At 35.0% G+C, this 17,644-nt stretch overlaps 1 protein-coding gene across 2 annotated transcripts in view; it reads right to left on the bottom strand.

Moving 5' to 3' along the window:
• The window catches only part of TBC1D32 (TBC1 domain family member 32), a 193,378-nt gene continuing 176,352 nt past the window's right edge, over positions 619-17,644 (bottom strand). For both annotated transcript variants that reach the window (XM_018053005.1, XM_018053006.1), the window contains 2 exons: positions 10,960-11,148; positions 619-1,035 (listed from right to left, as the gene is read on the bottom strand). In XM_018053005.1, the coding sequence (XP_017908494.1) occupies positions 916-1,035; positions 10,960-11,148 (309 nt within the window). In that variant the 3' untranslated portion in view covers positions 619-915. The remainder of the gene's footprint in view (positions 1,036-10,959; positions 11,149-17,644) is intronic.

Here is a 17,644-nt window from a genome sequence, read left to right as displayed (position 1 = left end):
TAATGTTTTTAAGTTCATTACAAATCAAATCAAATCTATCAATAAGGAAACTGCATAAAAAATGAGTGTTAAATGCATACCAGTATGAAATAATCAATCTATCTTTTAAATGAACCATGTTGAGACTACATTTCACATTAAAAATTATAAATTGATATAGGTGTCAAAAGCAATTCCTAGAAAAACAATTACGCCTGACAAAAATAATTTTCCTACCACTTTTCACGATAAATATGATTTGTTCCTCTGTATGTAAAATAAGCAGTTATGGTTTTGCCTATTTTCTTTTATATGTACAGACATAAAAACAAAGAAAGCAACTGTCTTATCTCCATGGACTCTCTTTGGATAGTAGCTATTTACAGTAATGTTGCTATTGAAAGCGGCATATCCAAGCTCATTGAAAAAAAAAAAATTAATCATCCTGGGAAGAAGGAAATGTAGGTTAAGGTTAACTTTTAAACATAAAGAACTATAAATAAGCTGGATTTGATTATAAAACAACCTTGTGTTAGTTGCTCAGTCATGTCCAACTCTTTGCAATCCGAAGGACTGTAGCCTGCCAGGCTCCTCTGCCCATAGAATTCTCCAGGCAAGAGTACTGGAATGGGCTGCCATTCCTGTCTCCAGGGGATCTTCCCAGCCCAGGGACCAAACCTAGGTCTTCTGCATTGCAGGCAGATTCTTTATTGTTTGAGCCACCAGGGAAAGCCAAAACAATCTTACATAACAACAAACTTACAAAAATCACTTTGAGGTGATACCTACTTGAATATATTATTATATTCAAAAACTCTCAGTACTGATCTATAGTATTGTGTATTCACAAAGCATACGTTGTTCTGGACACAGAAAATAATCAAATCCTTGTTTCCTTTAAAAATAAACATAAAAATAAATTGTGTGTTCCATGATCTATGTGCTTTGCACTCTAATGTTCCGCATGTCTCTCAGCAACACTGGTCGGTAGTTTTGTTCCAAAATTTCCATGTATTCAAAGTAATCACTCACTCGAAACCCATGCAGTGCTTCTTCCTGTCAAAAGATATAAAGAGACATTCATTTGCTTGGGAAAGACACACAGTTCTAAGTTAATGGGTTTTAAACAGTTGATACATCATTTTATTTATGTTGCTAGTAAATGCTTTTTATTTAGTAAGCTATATATATATATGTGTGTGTGTGTATATATATATATATGTATATATATGATAGCAAAAAACCATGTCCTTGTGATAACTAGGTTGTCTGTTTTCAAAACCAAAACTGCTTTATAGCTAACAACAACAACAAAAAACACTTAGATAATGAAACCTTCCTAATGTTTTAGATATAATAGTTCCAATTATAGAATGATTGCTTACATCTGTAATTAGTAAAGACTTTAAAGCTTATCAAAGAACACTTAAAATATTACATGGAATATCTATTCTACAGCTACGTTCATAAAATCTCCAGCAGTCTGTAATTCATAATGTTGGTATTATGCATATCTATACTAATTTGGAATTTAATGGCTAGTGTCCCAAATGTGGCACTCAAGAATGAAAAATAACAAAGCATCCATTTAGAATCTTATACACTTTTAGGAAATTTTAGGGCTATTTTTATTTTAGTATCTCCAAATACTAGCTGTGGAATGCCAACCTTTCAAAGTAACAACAACAAAATTCTGCAAAAGAAACTTGATCCTTGATTCAATGTAACATGTTAGAAATTTTGGATGTTAAAAAAAATTTTGACAATTCATGCCTTTCTGGAGATAACAGCTTAAAGGCAAAAACTACTAACAATAAATACAAACAATTCAAAAGAATTAAAGATAATATATTATCATATACCAAATACAGTGTTTAGAGACAAATCAGTTTGTAGATGAGAGACATAAATGTAGGGTACTAGGAAAATATCACAAATTCTCAGTAAGAATGGATGTTTTTAGGGATTTCCCTGGCAGTCCAGTTATTAAGACTCCATACTTCCAATGCAAGGGTTAAGGGTTTGATCCCTGGTTGGGGAATTATGATCCCCAAAGCCACATGATACAGCCAAAAAAAGAATGCATGTTTTTAAAGGCCTCAGATGTCACTAGTGATGACTAGATTAGTAATAGTTCACAGATAACTTGGGAGAAGAGTATATTACTTGCCACATATTACCAAAAATCTGGATAATCTGAGAGATAAGTTAATTGGTACCTTAAAAACAGAAGCATTCTTAGTGATCTATAAAACTGATATCATACTAAGAAAATTAGATGTTAAATTAGATGAATAAGATTATACCTTAAGAGTTAATACCTTTGAATGTAAAAATTTGAACTACTCTTAATTTTAAAATACTTGTGACATTATCCATTTCTTCATTCATTAACCTCATTCATTCCCTTATTGTATGTAAGGTTCTTGGTTATACAGTGAAGACCCAAAGATGAATGAGACAGGTCTCTGTTCTAAAACATTAGCAGCTAAGGTATATATCATATTTCCAGTTTTATGTATAAGCAACTGAATCAAAAGGAAGATGTTCATCTTAAGAAGAGCAGAAATACTACATCTTTGTAAATTTCTCTATCAAACATATTTCATTTTTTTCTTTGGTGTAAAAGTAGGAATGAAGTAAGACTAATCTTGCTATTCAAGAATTCACTTTAACTGTTGTAGTCATGGAACTATTTAAATTATGTGTGATTTGACATTAATCACCCCTTCACTAAAACTATACCTAAGTTGGAAAAGAATTATAGTAATGTGTTATTCTAACTAGAAGAAAAAAACCTTAATGACAGAAAAACTGTCTTTGTGCATATTTATGATTTTTAAAAGAATGCTTATTGTTCATTATATGTGAATTACAATAGGAAATCACCGCATTTGAAAAATAGCGCTAATAATTCTTCCTGAGCAAAAGTAAGTAAAACCTACTTTAACATCTTTTAATTATTGCTCCACTTTAGTTTAAAAATAAAAACTACCTATGGAGAACCATAGCTATTACTTTGTTTAAAAATACCTTTTCCTTAAAACATGTTTTTTAAATTGTGGCTCCCATTTTAGACATTAATACTAAAATAAAGAGAAAATACTCTGATAACTATATTGAAGAGACACCCATAAAAATGGCAAATAAGGTTATTAAGGCCTTGTTTCATAAGAGAAATATAAAATATTAATTTTAAAAGAAATGTCTTTAAATTATATAGATTTAAAATTCACAGGCAATATTAATTCTGAATAAAATTTCAGAACCTCTGGATTCCACTTTGTCTTCGAAGTGGAATATTTTCCATTTTATCCTGCTTTTGCTGCTGCTGCTGCTAAGTTGCTTCAGTCGTGTCCGATTCTGTGCAACCCCATAGATGGCAGCCCACCAGGCTCGCCCGTCCCTGGGATTCTCCAGGCAAGAACACTGGAGTGGGTTGCCATTTCCTTCTCCAATGTATGAAAGGGAAAAGTGAAAGTGAAGTCGCTCAGTCGTGTCCGACTCCTCACGATCCCATGGACCGCAGCCCACCAGGCTCCTCCATCCATGGGATTCTCCAGGCAAGAGTACTGGCTGCTGCTGCTGCTAAGTCGCTTCAGTCGTGTCCTACTCTGTGCGACCCCATAGACGGCAGCCCAACAGGCTCCGCTGTCCCTGGGATTCACCACTGGAGTGGGGTGCTATTGCCTTCTCCGATTTTATCTTAAATATTCTCTAATTGCCTTTTAGTGAATTACTTTTCTTTGTAATTATGACCACTTAGACTGCCAGCCAATCATTCAAGTTATAAAGGGGCCATTTCCTCAGAATACTGTTTTATTATCTTTTTATTTATAGACCTAAGTATATTGGACTGTGGATAAAAATAAGAATTCCCTTATTCTTTAAATAGGCAGACATATACAATTATATAAGGTAACATTATCACATTTTACACAGACAGTACTCTATTCAAGTTTTTTCTTTTTAATAAATTACTTCTGGGACAATTTATATCTTGGTTGGGGAGTTCATTTTGAACATATTGCGTTCTCTTTTTCTATGCACTGGATTTTCAACTGAAGTGCCTTAAATGATTTGCTCTTTTCATTAATGTTGAGTTTCAAATGTTGAACCATGAAAAAAGTATTAAAAATTACCATCCTAAACCACAATGTTGTGTGTGTATTCAATATTATACAATATGGCATATATGCAGCTTCCTTCTCTCCTTTGTACACAGAATCTAGTTTCAAGTATGTATCCACTGGTTTCCTTTTACTAGTGAGAGCATTTAATTAGAAAGCCCACTGAATTTAGGGTCGGTTTTTTTTTTTTTTTTAAAGTAAACAGATTAGTTAGGGATACACTAGAAAGAGCATTGGAGAAGGCAATGGCAACCCAACCCAATACTCTTGCCTGGAAAATCCCACGGACGGAGGAGCATGGTAGGCTGCAGTCCATGGGGTCGCTAAGAGTCAGGCACGACTGAGCATATTCACTTTCACTTTTCACTTTCATGCATTGGAGAAGGAAATGGCAACCCACTCCAGTGTTCTTGCCTGGAGAATCACAGGGACGGGGGAGCCTGGTGGGCTGCCGTCTCTGGGGTCGCACAGAGTCAGACACGACTGAAGCAACTTAGCAGCAGCAGCAGCAGAAACGGCATAGAATTTGGATTCAGACCAAAATGGGTTCAAACTCACCTGTGTTAGTTAGTTTTACCTGGGAAAGTTTACAGATTCTTTAAGCCTCAATTTTTCACTTGTATATATAGACAATAACAACATAAACTGTGTTTTCTTAACTCTTTACCGTGAACTAGAAAGCCTTATGTGATCTGATTCCTGCCTCATCCCTGACCATTCTTAGTCGCTCACCTTGTTTTGGCCACAGTGGTCATCTCAACACTTTATAAGTGGGCCAAGCCCACTTGGTGGGCAGAATATTTTTGTTAAGCTACATTCTCTGAGCATTTACACTTGCCTTTCTTCTCATTTAGAAGGATTTTGCACAGAAGTCTTTCCATTGCTTTCCTTTTTCCTTTGCTTCATTCAGTCTCTGATTACCCACTCACAGCAGCCTTCACTAGACTCTATCTAAATAGCACTTATGAATCTGACTCTCTGACTCCCTTACCATGTTTGATTTCTTTATATTTAAGATCTATCAGTACCTGAGATATTATATATTCATTCACACATTGTTTATCTACTAGTAGAACTAAATGGGGAAAAAATGGCAACAGTGGCAGATTTTATTTTCTTGGTCTCCAAAATTACTGCAGGCAGTGACTGCAGCCATGATTAAAAGATGCTTGATTTTAGGAAGAAAAGCTATTATAAACCTGGACAGCATATTAAAAAGCAGAGACATCACTTTGCCAACAAAGATCCATATAGTCAAAGGTATGGTTTTTCCAGTAGTCCTGTATGGGTGCGAAAGTTGGACCATAGAGAAGGCTGAGTGCCAAAGAACTGATGCTTCTGAACTGTGGTGTTGGAGAAGACTCTTGAGAGTTCTTTGGACAGCAAGGAGATTAAACCAGTCAATCCGAAAGGAAATCAACCCTGAATATTCGTTGGAAGGAGTGATGCTGAAGCTGAAGCTCCAATACTTTGAACACCTGATGTGAAGAGCTTTCTCACTGGAAAAGACCCTGATGCTGGGAAAGATTGAAGGCAGGAAGGGAAGGGAATGACATAGGAGGAGATGATTGGATGACATCCCTGACTCAATGGATACGAGTTTGAGCAAACTTTGGGAGAGTGAAGGAGAGGGAAGCCTGATGTGCTGCAGTCCATGTGGTCACAAAGACTCAGACATGACTTCGTGACTGAACAACAGTAATAAGTAAAACGTTAAAGTCAATGCAGTAGGCCATGGCCTATCTTGTAACTAGAACGATGCTTGGAACACAGATGCTGGACAGGGTCAGTGAGTGGATGAGCAATCCTTTTGCCCAGTGCCTGTCATTCAGTAAGCATTCACAGCATCAACGGTGGTCAGAATGTTTTCGTTAAGCTACATTCTCTGAAATGATTGAGCTAGATTTTCTTGATTGCACTACAAATTTATAATGTTAAGCATGGATGGGCTCACTAAAAGGAGTATGAACAGAGATGGAGAAACAAGTCACCAGTTTTTTTTTAAAGCACTTGCAATGTACCAGATAATGTTGTACAAGTATTTCACAGATATCACCTCATTTCATTCCTCCACAACTCTAAGTGATAGATAATATTTCATACTCAATTAACATATGAGAAAAATTAGGCATATGGAGGTAAGCAACATGCCCAAACTTATACAGACTGGCAGAATTTAACTTGAGGTGGGCTCAAATAATGTAAGGTGAAGGTAAAAAACCTAACTGAAAACCACAGTTGAATAACACACTGAATATCCTGCATCTGTTCCTTCAGATGGTGAATTATTTTTAATACTATAAACACTTCTGCCTTTTAAGAGCTTACTATACAATTAGTTGTGTTTTTTTTTTTTTCCTTCAGTCTGATCTCTATTTCTTATGCCAACATGTTCGAGTAACCACAGCTGCAAGTAGAAACAACAGAAAAACCCACTTGACAATTTACTGATGGGATGAAATTAATCTGATTTTTACATAATTATAAATTGATTTCTGTGTAATATGCAGGATTTACTTGAAGCATTTTAATTAAGTATTTTGAGTCTTCACAGCCTAATTTTCACTGGAAGGCAATCTTTTCCCAACCTGGCATTTCAGTGATGTTTTTCCCCGGGTTGAATTCATAAACTAAAACCAAGATCACTGCCAGCCTATTAGCATGCAGAAAGCAATGAAATATAGCTAGTCTGCCAAAACAGTGGGTCTTCTTAAATACCATCAAAGTAAGGCTACCTAAACTTGCTTTTGTGTGTCTGTATGTATGTGTGTGTGTGTGGGGGGAATGCATGTGAGAGAGAAAAAGAGAGAGAGATTCATTAAAAAAACAAACCAACCCAACTTTAGATTTTCAAGTCTGAGATATTGAGAAAATTAATTTTGTTAAATGTTTTTGTTTCTGAAAGTTTGATGCCTACAGATTTTCTGAACTATCATCTGTCACAGAAAAATGTTAGGTTCAAGGACTAAGATTTTCAGCACATCTTTAGAAGTTGTCTTCTAGCTCAGCAGTAATTTATCCAATGCCATAGTGTGAGAATAATGCACTTAGCTGCTCTTATTATCCAACCCACATTTTTGTTGTGTCTAAAAAGATACTGCCTTTTAAAGACAACACCCATGGCATTTATCTAATCTTTTAGTGGTTTAATCAAATTAGGAAATATAAACAAGTTATTCTGCTTGTTTTTTTTAATTAGGTGAAACTTAGTTAAGAAATTCCAAGTCATCTTTTTTAATATACTGATCATGAAGAATTATTCGGGGAGTTACCATAAATTCAAGCAATGAGTCTAGACTCAATTACTTAATTTCAAATCTTGAGCCTAAACCAAAGTGAATACAGAATGAGTTGGTATTTTCTCTATACTATATGCTTCAGAGACACTTTTATTCCTAAAGCGATGCTTCTATCATATCTCTTTCTGTCAATACGTGAAATCAAACAAGGAAAAGAATTTCATATTTTCAATTTTCTGGAATCATCTCATTTTCTCAAGTTTCTCAGAATAACTGATAATACTGTAATTGAAAACATGTATGTGGTTTATCAATATTTTGGAAACTATTTCAACTGGGTCTAATTATTTGAACTCATTTAGCACAGTTGATGCTTGTTCTATCTATTTTTATATAATGATTAATATCCTTCTTAAAAATAGCTTTATTACAAAAGTAGGGGCTCATTCTTCAAAAATTAAAAAAAAAAAAAGAGCCCTCATAAATATATACAATAAACAGTAAAAGTCCCCTGAACTACTCTACGTCCTCTTTCCTCTCAGAAACAGTCATTAACTAAATATGTAGAGTCAGGGCATAACATGTAATCTACATAAGAATATCATTATGGCTGTGGTATGTAGCTATATGGAGAATTATTGATGTTTTTTTTCCTTTGTACAAGTCTGAGATTTTGGATCAGAAAGTATAAAACATAATTTCAAAGGTTTAATCCCCATAACAACAACAGTTTAATGAGGACTTTTAAAATCCTATGTCTTTCTGACTTGGTGGATTTTCTGAGGAAAGGAAGAATAAAATCACTTCCTTAATCGAAATTTCATTATTGGTTAATATGTGAATAAGTGAAAAATAGTGTATGTATGTTTACATACTTTTCAAAGAAGACATTTTAACTGGGCTTAATGGAGTAGTTAATGGTGTATGTAAATGCATACTTAACAGAGTACACTGGAATTTATCTCACAAGAAAAATAACTGCTCATAAAAGAGATCAGTGACCCTAAGATCTATCTGCTGGAAACAAAAAATAACATGAAGTCATGGTATTAGAAAGGCATTTTTCCTAATACCTCAGGTGAATGTAAACAGCAGGAGTAAGAAGTAAGGTTAGCTCCAGGACAACTGCTAAAATTAATTCTTTGCCAACATGCTCTTACTTTGGATTTAAGCCAATTCAATTAAAATTTTAGTAATTTAAGTAGGACTTAGTAAAGATAATCTTTTATCTTTAAAAAACCCTCATTTTAAAATTCTTTAGTTTTAAATTGATAGCATTATGCCTAGAGCATAATAGAGTTTGGGAAATATTTAAAGAGGTCATCATTTGTAAACTCTATTATTTTTCCTGGCAGCAATCAGGAAGAGGTGAGACTGCAATAATCACCAGCATCTATCAGGTTTAAAGATGATGAAATATATGGACACCCCTCTGGTGGAAAGGAAGCTGTTAATAATTTTTGTTATTCAATGTGAATAAAATTAAGTCCATTAATCTCTCCCTTTATATTTATTTACATTCTTTGTTTACTCTAACAAGTATTTATTGAGTACCTGCTATGTTCCAGGTGCTGTTTAAAGCACTGAAAAATACACTAGTAACGGAGATAGACAGAATCACAATCCTTGTGGAGCTTACACATTATACTGGGGAAGACTGACAAAAATATATCTAAAATAATTTCAGTCAGTGACAGACACTATAAAAGAAACTAAAGTAGGATAAGAGATTAGATAATTATAGGTAAGGAGGCATTCAAACGTAAGTATTTTGGGAAATTTTAGGCCCTGAAATCCCTTTAACTGACCACTGCAACTAATGAAAATGCCCCTTACTGAAAAGGAACCCATATTTTGTCCTCAATATAATTCTCACTTACTTAACCATCCCTGTTCTCCAAATTACCGTTTACAGATAATTTTTTTTTTCTACCTAACTTTTCCTTCTGCTTGTATGACCATTGTTGTGTTATACTTTATTTCATTAAGAATGTTTCTAAGATCATAGTTCTATGATACATGTAGGAAGTTTGAGACCTTTTGGATTTAGTATTAATGAAATAAAAATGCTTGACAGTTTATCAATCTTAAATGATCAATGAGATTTACTTACAAAAGACATCATCAAATGACAAGTGAATCAGAAAGAGAAAGATAAATACCATATTCTAACACATATATATGGAATCTAGAAAAATGGCAACAATGGAGAAACAGACAAAGAGAATAGACTCATGGACATGGGGAGAGGGGAGGAGAAGGTGAGGTGTTTGGGAAGAGCAACAAGGAAACTTGCACTACAATATGTGAAATAGATAGCCAACAGGAATCTGCTGTCTGTCTCAGGAAACTGAAACAGGGCTCTGTGTCAGCCTGAAGGGTTGGGATAGGGAGGGAGATGGGAGGGAGGCTCAAAAGCGAGGGGACATATATATTCCTATGGCTGATTCATGTTGAGGTTTGACAGAAAATAGCAAAATTCTGTAAAGCAATTACCCTTTAATAAAAGTAAATAAATGAGAAACAAAAAAAGAAAAATAACTGAAAAAAAATCTAACAATAAATAATAAAAATAAAATTAATTCACATGGAAATTATTTGTCCACCTAGAAAAAAGCTACATATGACAAATGTTGGTTCTGGGGTAAGTGTATATATGTATGCATATGTATCTGAGGGTAGCAGGGGACGGGAAATATACTTTTTTTTTTTTTTCCCATTTACACCTCAGTGTGAATGAGTTTAATGACTTTGCTTGAGAACAGGTTTTCTTTTTTTTTTTTTTAATTTTATTTATTTTTTTATTTTTTAAATTTTAAAATCTTTAATTCTTACATGCGTTCCCAAACATGAACCCCCCTCCCACCTCCCTCCCCATAACATCTCTCTGGGTTATCCCCATGCACCAGCTCCAAGCATGCTGTATCCTGCATCAGACATAGACTGGCGGAAATATACTTTAAATTCAAGGAAATATTTAAACTTAAAACAAAGTTGGATTTACAGCAAGAATCACACATAGGGAGGTATTTATATATATTTTCCAAAGTCCAGAGTTTCAAAAGTCAGATTATTGTGAGAAAGAAAGCTATTAGATCTTGCTTTAAAATATTAACTTCTGTACTTCTATATAATAATGACTTTAAAAACAGTGTTAAGATAGATTCTTTCATGGAAACCTTTCAAAAAATATTTTAAAATTTAGAAAAATAGAGTATGAAGGTATAAGAAATTACATTTTTTTTAAAGTTTCAAAGCTGTGTATTAACACATAGTAACTTGAACTTTTATTAGCTAAATAAGATACAGGAGTATTAAAAAAAAAAAGTCCTTTAGGCACAGCATACTGGTTAAAAGCAAAATTTTGTAGCCAGACAGCTTAACTTCATATCCCAGCCCCATCACAGTTCAGCAGCATTCACCAGCTGTAAAATCTTGGGCAATGTACTTAATACCTGTTTCCTCATCTCTAAAATAAAGATAATAATACCTACCTCTCAAGGTTGTTTTTAGGATTGCATGAGCATACAGAAAAATATCTGGCACTAGGCACCCCATCAAAGTTGACAACTTTCAACCAAAATTTTTCCTCTAGAAATAAAGTTACTCACTTTTAGGAAAACCTGCAGATCTTGAGTCTGAGTGTGCTGTAGAATATCTTGTTGAAGATGTTTGAATATAGCTATACAGATATACACTTGATAATCTGGACCAAGAAAAACACAGGTCGCAATGTAATGGCAGATTTCTATCCAATCTAAATAATTCCAAAAACACTGAGTTATCCACTGCATGCAAATCTAGGGAAAAAAAAAAAAGTTAGGTCATTAGAAAGCCATTTTGACTTTTAAAAAGCAGTACTCAGTAACTCACAAAAAACCATTCAATCAAAATATACTGTCTGAGTACAAGAAGCCTAATAAGGATATAAGGATGCCTCACCTACTTGCCTAATGTGTGAGAAAACTCTAATGGGCTTGGGACTCAGGACTTAGGGATTAACTGATGGTGTTCATACTGTTCCTATGCTATTGCTAAATGCCTTCTTGATTCGTATTGTCCTTCTCTTACCTATAACACCAGTCTGCTCTCTTCAGATAACAAATGCTGAGACTATTTTAATTCAGAAATGGGAGCATCTTCTATCCTACCTAGAATCACAGATGTATAATTATGCAGATGACAGATTGCTAAATGTTACATTAATGCAGATGGACTCTTGCTGAATAATAAAACAATTTAAATCAACCCGAATTATATAACATAGAAACTGAGAGCTAATGTACAGAATTCAAAAATGAGACTTTTTACAAAAATCATTTGTTTTACTTTCTGAAAAACATTTTTCAGATTATAAAAGCAATATACGCCTACTAAAAAATAGAAAAATTTTAAAAATGATACAGTGATTACCATTGCTAATGTTTTGGTACATTAATGTTATGGGTGGAATTGTATCTCTCCCCCCAAAATAAGTCAAAGTCCTAACTCCCGAGACCTACGAATGTGACATTATTTGAAAACAGAGTCTTTAAAGAGGTAATCAAGTGAAAATGAGGTCGTTAGGCTGAGCCTTATTCCAACATGCCTTATATCAAATAAACTGAAAATGTGAACACACAGCGGGCAGGCCCTCAAAAGACACATGTGGAGACTGTCACGTGCAGACAGAAGATTGGAGCGATGTATCTCTAAGCTGAGGCATATCGGTGGCTACCGGAAGAGAGGAAAGAGGCAGCGAACAGTTCTTTCTCAGTGCTGTCTAAGTGAACACAGCCCTGCCAACACTTATCCTCTCAAACTGTGAGATGATAAATTGCTGTTGTTTAAGCTACTGAGTTCGTGGTACTTTGATATGACAGTCCTGGGAAACTGAGACAATTACTTTCAAATATTTTAATTTTCATTTATGACTTAAAAATTACCACTGAGGAGAATTTTCTTTTATTTAACTTCTCTTCACTACAGTTTTGATTTTTAGGGGTGAGGAGGGAGGAATGGGAACAGATATAGCAGCATATCTCAATCTGTCATACAAAGATAAAGAAGACACACACAAATTTTCCTTTTTTGTTCTATTGTGTTGACCTTTAAAAAATACATTCGCCAATAGTTTCTAAACTTTGCTTTTATATCCCTGACTCAATTTGGGGGGAATGTTGATTCTGCTTTTAACTGCCTTTAACATGGGTATTAGTTTAAGATTGTCATAACAAGGTAACACACTGGGTGACTTAACAGAAATTGATCTCATAATTCTGGAGAAGTCCAGGATCAAGGTACTGGCAGGGTTGGTTTCTTCTGAGGCCTCTCTTCTTGGCTTGTAAATGGCCATCTTCTCCCTACATTTTCACATTTCATTGAACAGAGGTCTTCCCTCTGTACATGTCTGGTATCCAAATTACTTCCTGTAAGGATAATGGTAATATTGAATTCAGACCCACCCTAATGACCTCTGTGCTGTGCTTAGTCACTCAGTAGTGTCTGACTCTGTAACCCCATGAATGTAGCCTGCCAGTGTCCTCCATCCATGGGGATTCTCCAGGCAAAAATACTGGAGTGGGTTGCCATGCCCTCATCCAGGGGATCTTCCTAACCCAGGGACTGAACCAGGCCTCCCTCACTGCAGGCAGATTCTTTACTGTCTGAGCCACCAGGGAAGCCCATTTCAGTGACCTTATAATTAAGTTTAATGACCTCATTGTAACTTAATAACCCCTTTAAAGCTTCCCAGGTGGCACTAGTGGTAAAGAACCTGCTTGCCAATGCAGGAGACATAAGAGACATGTGTTTAATCCTTGGGTTGGGAAGATCCCCTGGAGAAGGGCATGGCAACCCACTCCAGTATTTTTGCCTGGAGAATCCCATGGATAGAAGTGCCTGGCAGACTACAGCCCTTGGGATCACAAAGAGTCAGACGACTGAAGTGACTCAGCACACACGCACTGCTTTACAGACTCTATATCCAAATACAGCCTCATTCTGAGGTACTGAGGCTTAGAATTTCAACATATGAATTTTTTTTTTTTTTTGCAGGGAGTATACTATGGTTTTTTCAGTAGTCATGTACAAGTGTGAGAGTTGGACCATTAGGAAAGCCGAGTGCCTCAGAACTGATGCTTTCGAATTGTGGTGCTGGAGAAGATACTTGCGAGTCCCTTGGACTACAAGGAGATCTAACCTGTCAGGAAATCAATCCTGAGCATTCACTGAAGGACTGATGCTGAAGCAGAAGCTCCAACACTTTGGCCACCTGATGGACAGGTGAATCTGGACATGAATCTGGACAGACTGTGGGAGACAGTGGAGGACAGAGGAGCCTGGCATGCTGCAGTCCATGGGGTCGTGAAGAGTCAGACATGGCTTAGTGACTGAACAACAAATCCCGTATCAGATGATCTTACATTTTTTGTTTTCCATACATCATTACTCAAGTCAACCATTAACATTTTAATTTCAGCTATTATAGGCATATTTTTTTTCTCATCTTCTGGTCATATTTCTTATTATTGATAATGCCACCTATATATAACCAAGTATTTTTTTTTAACTGTAATTCTGTTCTCAGGATCAGATTTTTCTTTACAAATATGTTCCCTTCTATTATGTTCTAAAATATTTTTATAGAGCCATAGGTTAACTCAATATTGAATTTGAATATATACATATGAACATATAGTATTTGTCAATGGACAGGATATATTTATTTTTGGTCCTAACTTTAAATTTCATTTGGCAGCAATAGGATTCTTCTCCTAGATCTGGACCTGGAGAGCAGGTTGGCACGCAAAGTTAATTACCAAACTTCCACTGCCCAATCAAATATCTACACAGTATGGCTCTGCTGCACTGGGGAGGATGTAACTCTTGCTCCTCCTTGACTAGATGGGTTGAAGCAGTCAATGGCTCTTTTAATTCCCTAATGCACTGCTGCCAGGGTTCTGTTCATGCTTTGTCACTATAAATACTATAAATACTAGTCAACCAAGGGCCACACTTTGTTAATGAAAATGAAAGATTCTAGATGAATGAATAAAGAGAAACAATTGAAGAATGAAAATTAATGCAAATGATCTGGGCAGCCAGAGAAATCAGTCCCCATTCAGCTGTCAGCTTCATGGGTGACTAGCAAGTTGATAATGATGAAGGGATAACAGTTCCCATCTTCTTTCTAGTTGGTCTGACTATTCTACAGGTTGAAAGGTGTGAAACTGTTGACCACTGACTCATTTTGACCTTTAAACCTACCAATTTTATGATTCAAACAAATACAAAATATTTTTTATTCAAAATATTTACTTATTCATAAAGCTTTATCCATATTGGTTAAAAGGAAGTTGTCCCCAAATCTGTAATTACTTATTTATTATACATGGTTTCTAAAGCAACTGCAATTTTCTGGGATTTACACAACATTCAAGCACTATTTTCTATGTTTTGTTTTGTTTTTTTCATTAAATGGAGACTGTGCGTGTGTGCTGAGTCACTTCAGTCGCAGCCAACTCTTTGCAACCCTATGGACAATAACCCGTCAGGCTCCTCTGTCCATGGGGTTTTTCAGGCAAGAATACTGGAGTGGCTTGCCATGCCCTCCTCCAGGGGATCTTCCTAACCCAGGGATTGAACAAGCAGCTCTTACATCTTCTTCACTGATAGGCAGGTTCTTTACCTACACCATTTGGGAAGCCCCAAATGGAGAATAATACCAGCCTTTTCAACATGTGGGAAATTTAAGAGAGGAAAAATGAAAGATTATAACTGAAAGCATTTTGAAAATATATCAAGTGCTATGTATATGTTATTCTATAAGAAAGGTACAGATGTTTATTATTCATTTAACAAACACTTATGTACCTAATATACAACAAGCATTATTATAATTCTTAAGTGAACAAAATACATTTAGTCCCTGTCCGAACAGAACTTGCACTTAAAGAGGAGACATATACCTTTTAAATATATGAGCTTCTTCATTTGGCAGAAACTATACCAGCTACTGCTATTACATGAGCAAAATATTCCAGAATTATTCAATTGTGATAGAATTCAAAACACTATATCCCTGGAAGAATGCTAAACTATGAGTTATGCCTTTTAAACCTTAAGCAAATAGATGCTCTATTTTTATAAGATGAAATGATCTACACATTAGCTGATAGTCTAGGGCTCTAACAGGACAAAAGAAATAATACATATCCAAACAGACATGATGAACTCTTTTCTTTAACATTTTTATTATGTAATTATTCCAAATACACACAATAGGAAGAAAGCATTATATAAACCAGAGCCATCACAGTTTCAAAATTTGGATTGATTGACATGTCTCTGAAATCCATTTTCCTCTACAGGTTTCCCTTAAAGCTTTTAAGATAAAACACATCATAAATTGCTATATATTATATCTGTGCTTTCATTAAAACAAACTGAAGATCTGAGTTATCAATGGTATCAGTTTTTTGTTTCATTTACTGAACAAGACAAAAATAAGAATCCAGAATAATACCAGCACTACCATAAGCAACATGAATACTTAAAACAGTAATATTTCTATTGTTTTCTTTGTCATTTAGACAACATATCACTTGGCATGTACAGTCAAATGCCTATGTTTTAAAGTGCCTTAAAAAAAAATTAAGTGCCTTTCAGGGTGTGGAGAAAAAGAAACCCTCCTATACTGTTGGTGGGAATGTAAATTTGTACAGACACTATGGAGAACGGTATAGAGGCTCTGTAAAAACTAAAAACAGAGTTACCATATGATCTAGCAATCCTACTCTTGCACATATATGTGAAGAAAATTCTAATTCAAAAAGACACATGCACCTCAATGATCACTGCAGCACTATTTACAATAGCCAAGACATGGAAGCATCTTAAGTGTCTAGAGATGAATAGATAAAGAAGATGTGGTGTATGTATACACAATGGACTATGAGTCATAAAGAAAGAATGCAATAATGCTATTTGCAGCACATGGGTGGACCTAGAGAGTATCATACTCAGGGAAGCTGGAGAAAGACAACCATCATAAGATATCACTTATATGTGGAATCTAAAAAAGTGATATAAATGAAATTATTTACATAACAGAGAATAAGACATAGAAAACAAACTTTCTCTGGTTACCAGAGGACACAATAAGGGTGTGTGGGAGATAAATTAGGAGTGTGGGATTAACATATAAACACCACTATATATTGAATAGATAAATAACAAGGACCTACTAGAGAGCACAGGGAACTATATTCAATACCTTGTAACAACCTATAATGGAAAAGATTCTAAAAATAACATATATATATATAACTGAATTACTTTGACATACATCTGAAATTAACACATTGAAAAATTACTATACTTTAAAAATGGTTAAAAAATTAAAGTGCTTCTTACAAGGTTATACTGTCAAGTAGGTACCGTTAGGTTCATTTAATTATATGTATTTATGATATGAACTATTTAAATGACTCCAAAGTAAGGTATATTTCCTGACTCTTCAGCTCATTCTTTACTTATCCCTATAAGCAATCACTTAACAAAATATGATACATTCTTTCATTTTTTAATACAAGCACATTTGAACTTGTATTATATTCCCACCCTTTTCCATATAAATAGTAATATTCTAAACACTTTTTTGTTTTTGGTCTCCACCTTTATCTCTCTTAACAAAAGATCCTGAGTATCACTCCATGGCAATATACAGAGGTATTTCTTATTCAGTTTTATAACTGCATAGTACTACCCTGTAGATAAACCATAACTAACTCAACAAGTCCCTATTTACAGACACGTGTATTATTCCTAGTCTTTTTATAGTTACTGTTGTTGTTTAGCTGTTAAGTCATGGCCGACTCTTTTGCAACTCTATAGACTGTAGCCTGCCAAGCTCCTCTGTCCATGCGATTTCCCTGGCAAGAACACTGGAGTGGATTGCCATTTCTTCCTCCAGGGAATCCTCCCGATCCAGGTATTGAACATGTGTCTCCTGCATTGACAGGCAGATTCTTTACCACTGAGCCACCAGGGACGTCCCAGTCCTTATACTATATGCTCTTATATGCTATAAAACATATCTGTACACATGCATTTTCAAAATTTTTGTCAGTGTATTTCTGGGATAGATTTCTATAAATGAGATGGCTGGATGAAAGGGTAAATGCATGTGTGCTTTTGCTAGAAACTGCAAAATTCCCTCACAGAAGTCTCAAAAATATACTATTAATAAAATTGCTATTAGCAATTAATGGAATAGATGACAAAGAAAGCAAAATAAACTAATTATGTTTTTAT

This window comes from Capra hircus, chromosome 9 (genome assembly GCF_001704415.2).
Source record: "Capra hircus breed San Clemente chromosome 9, ASM170441v1, whole genome shotgun sequence".
Classification (NCBI taxonomy): domain Eukaryota; kingdom Metazoa; phylum Chordata; class Mammalia; order Artiodactyla; family Bovidae; genus Capra; species Capra hircus.
This window is presented reverse-complemented; position numbering and strand designations above follow the sequence as displayed.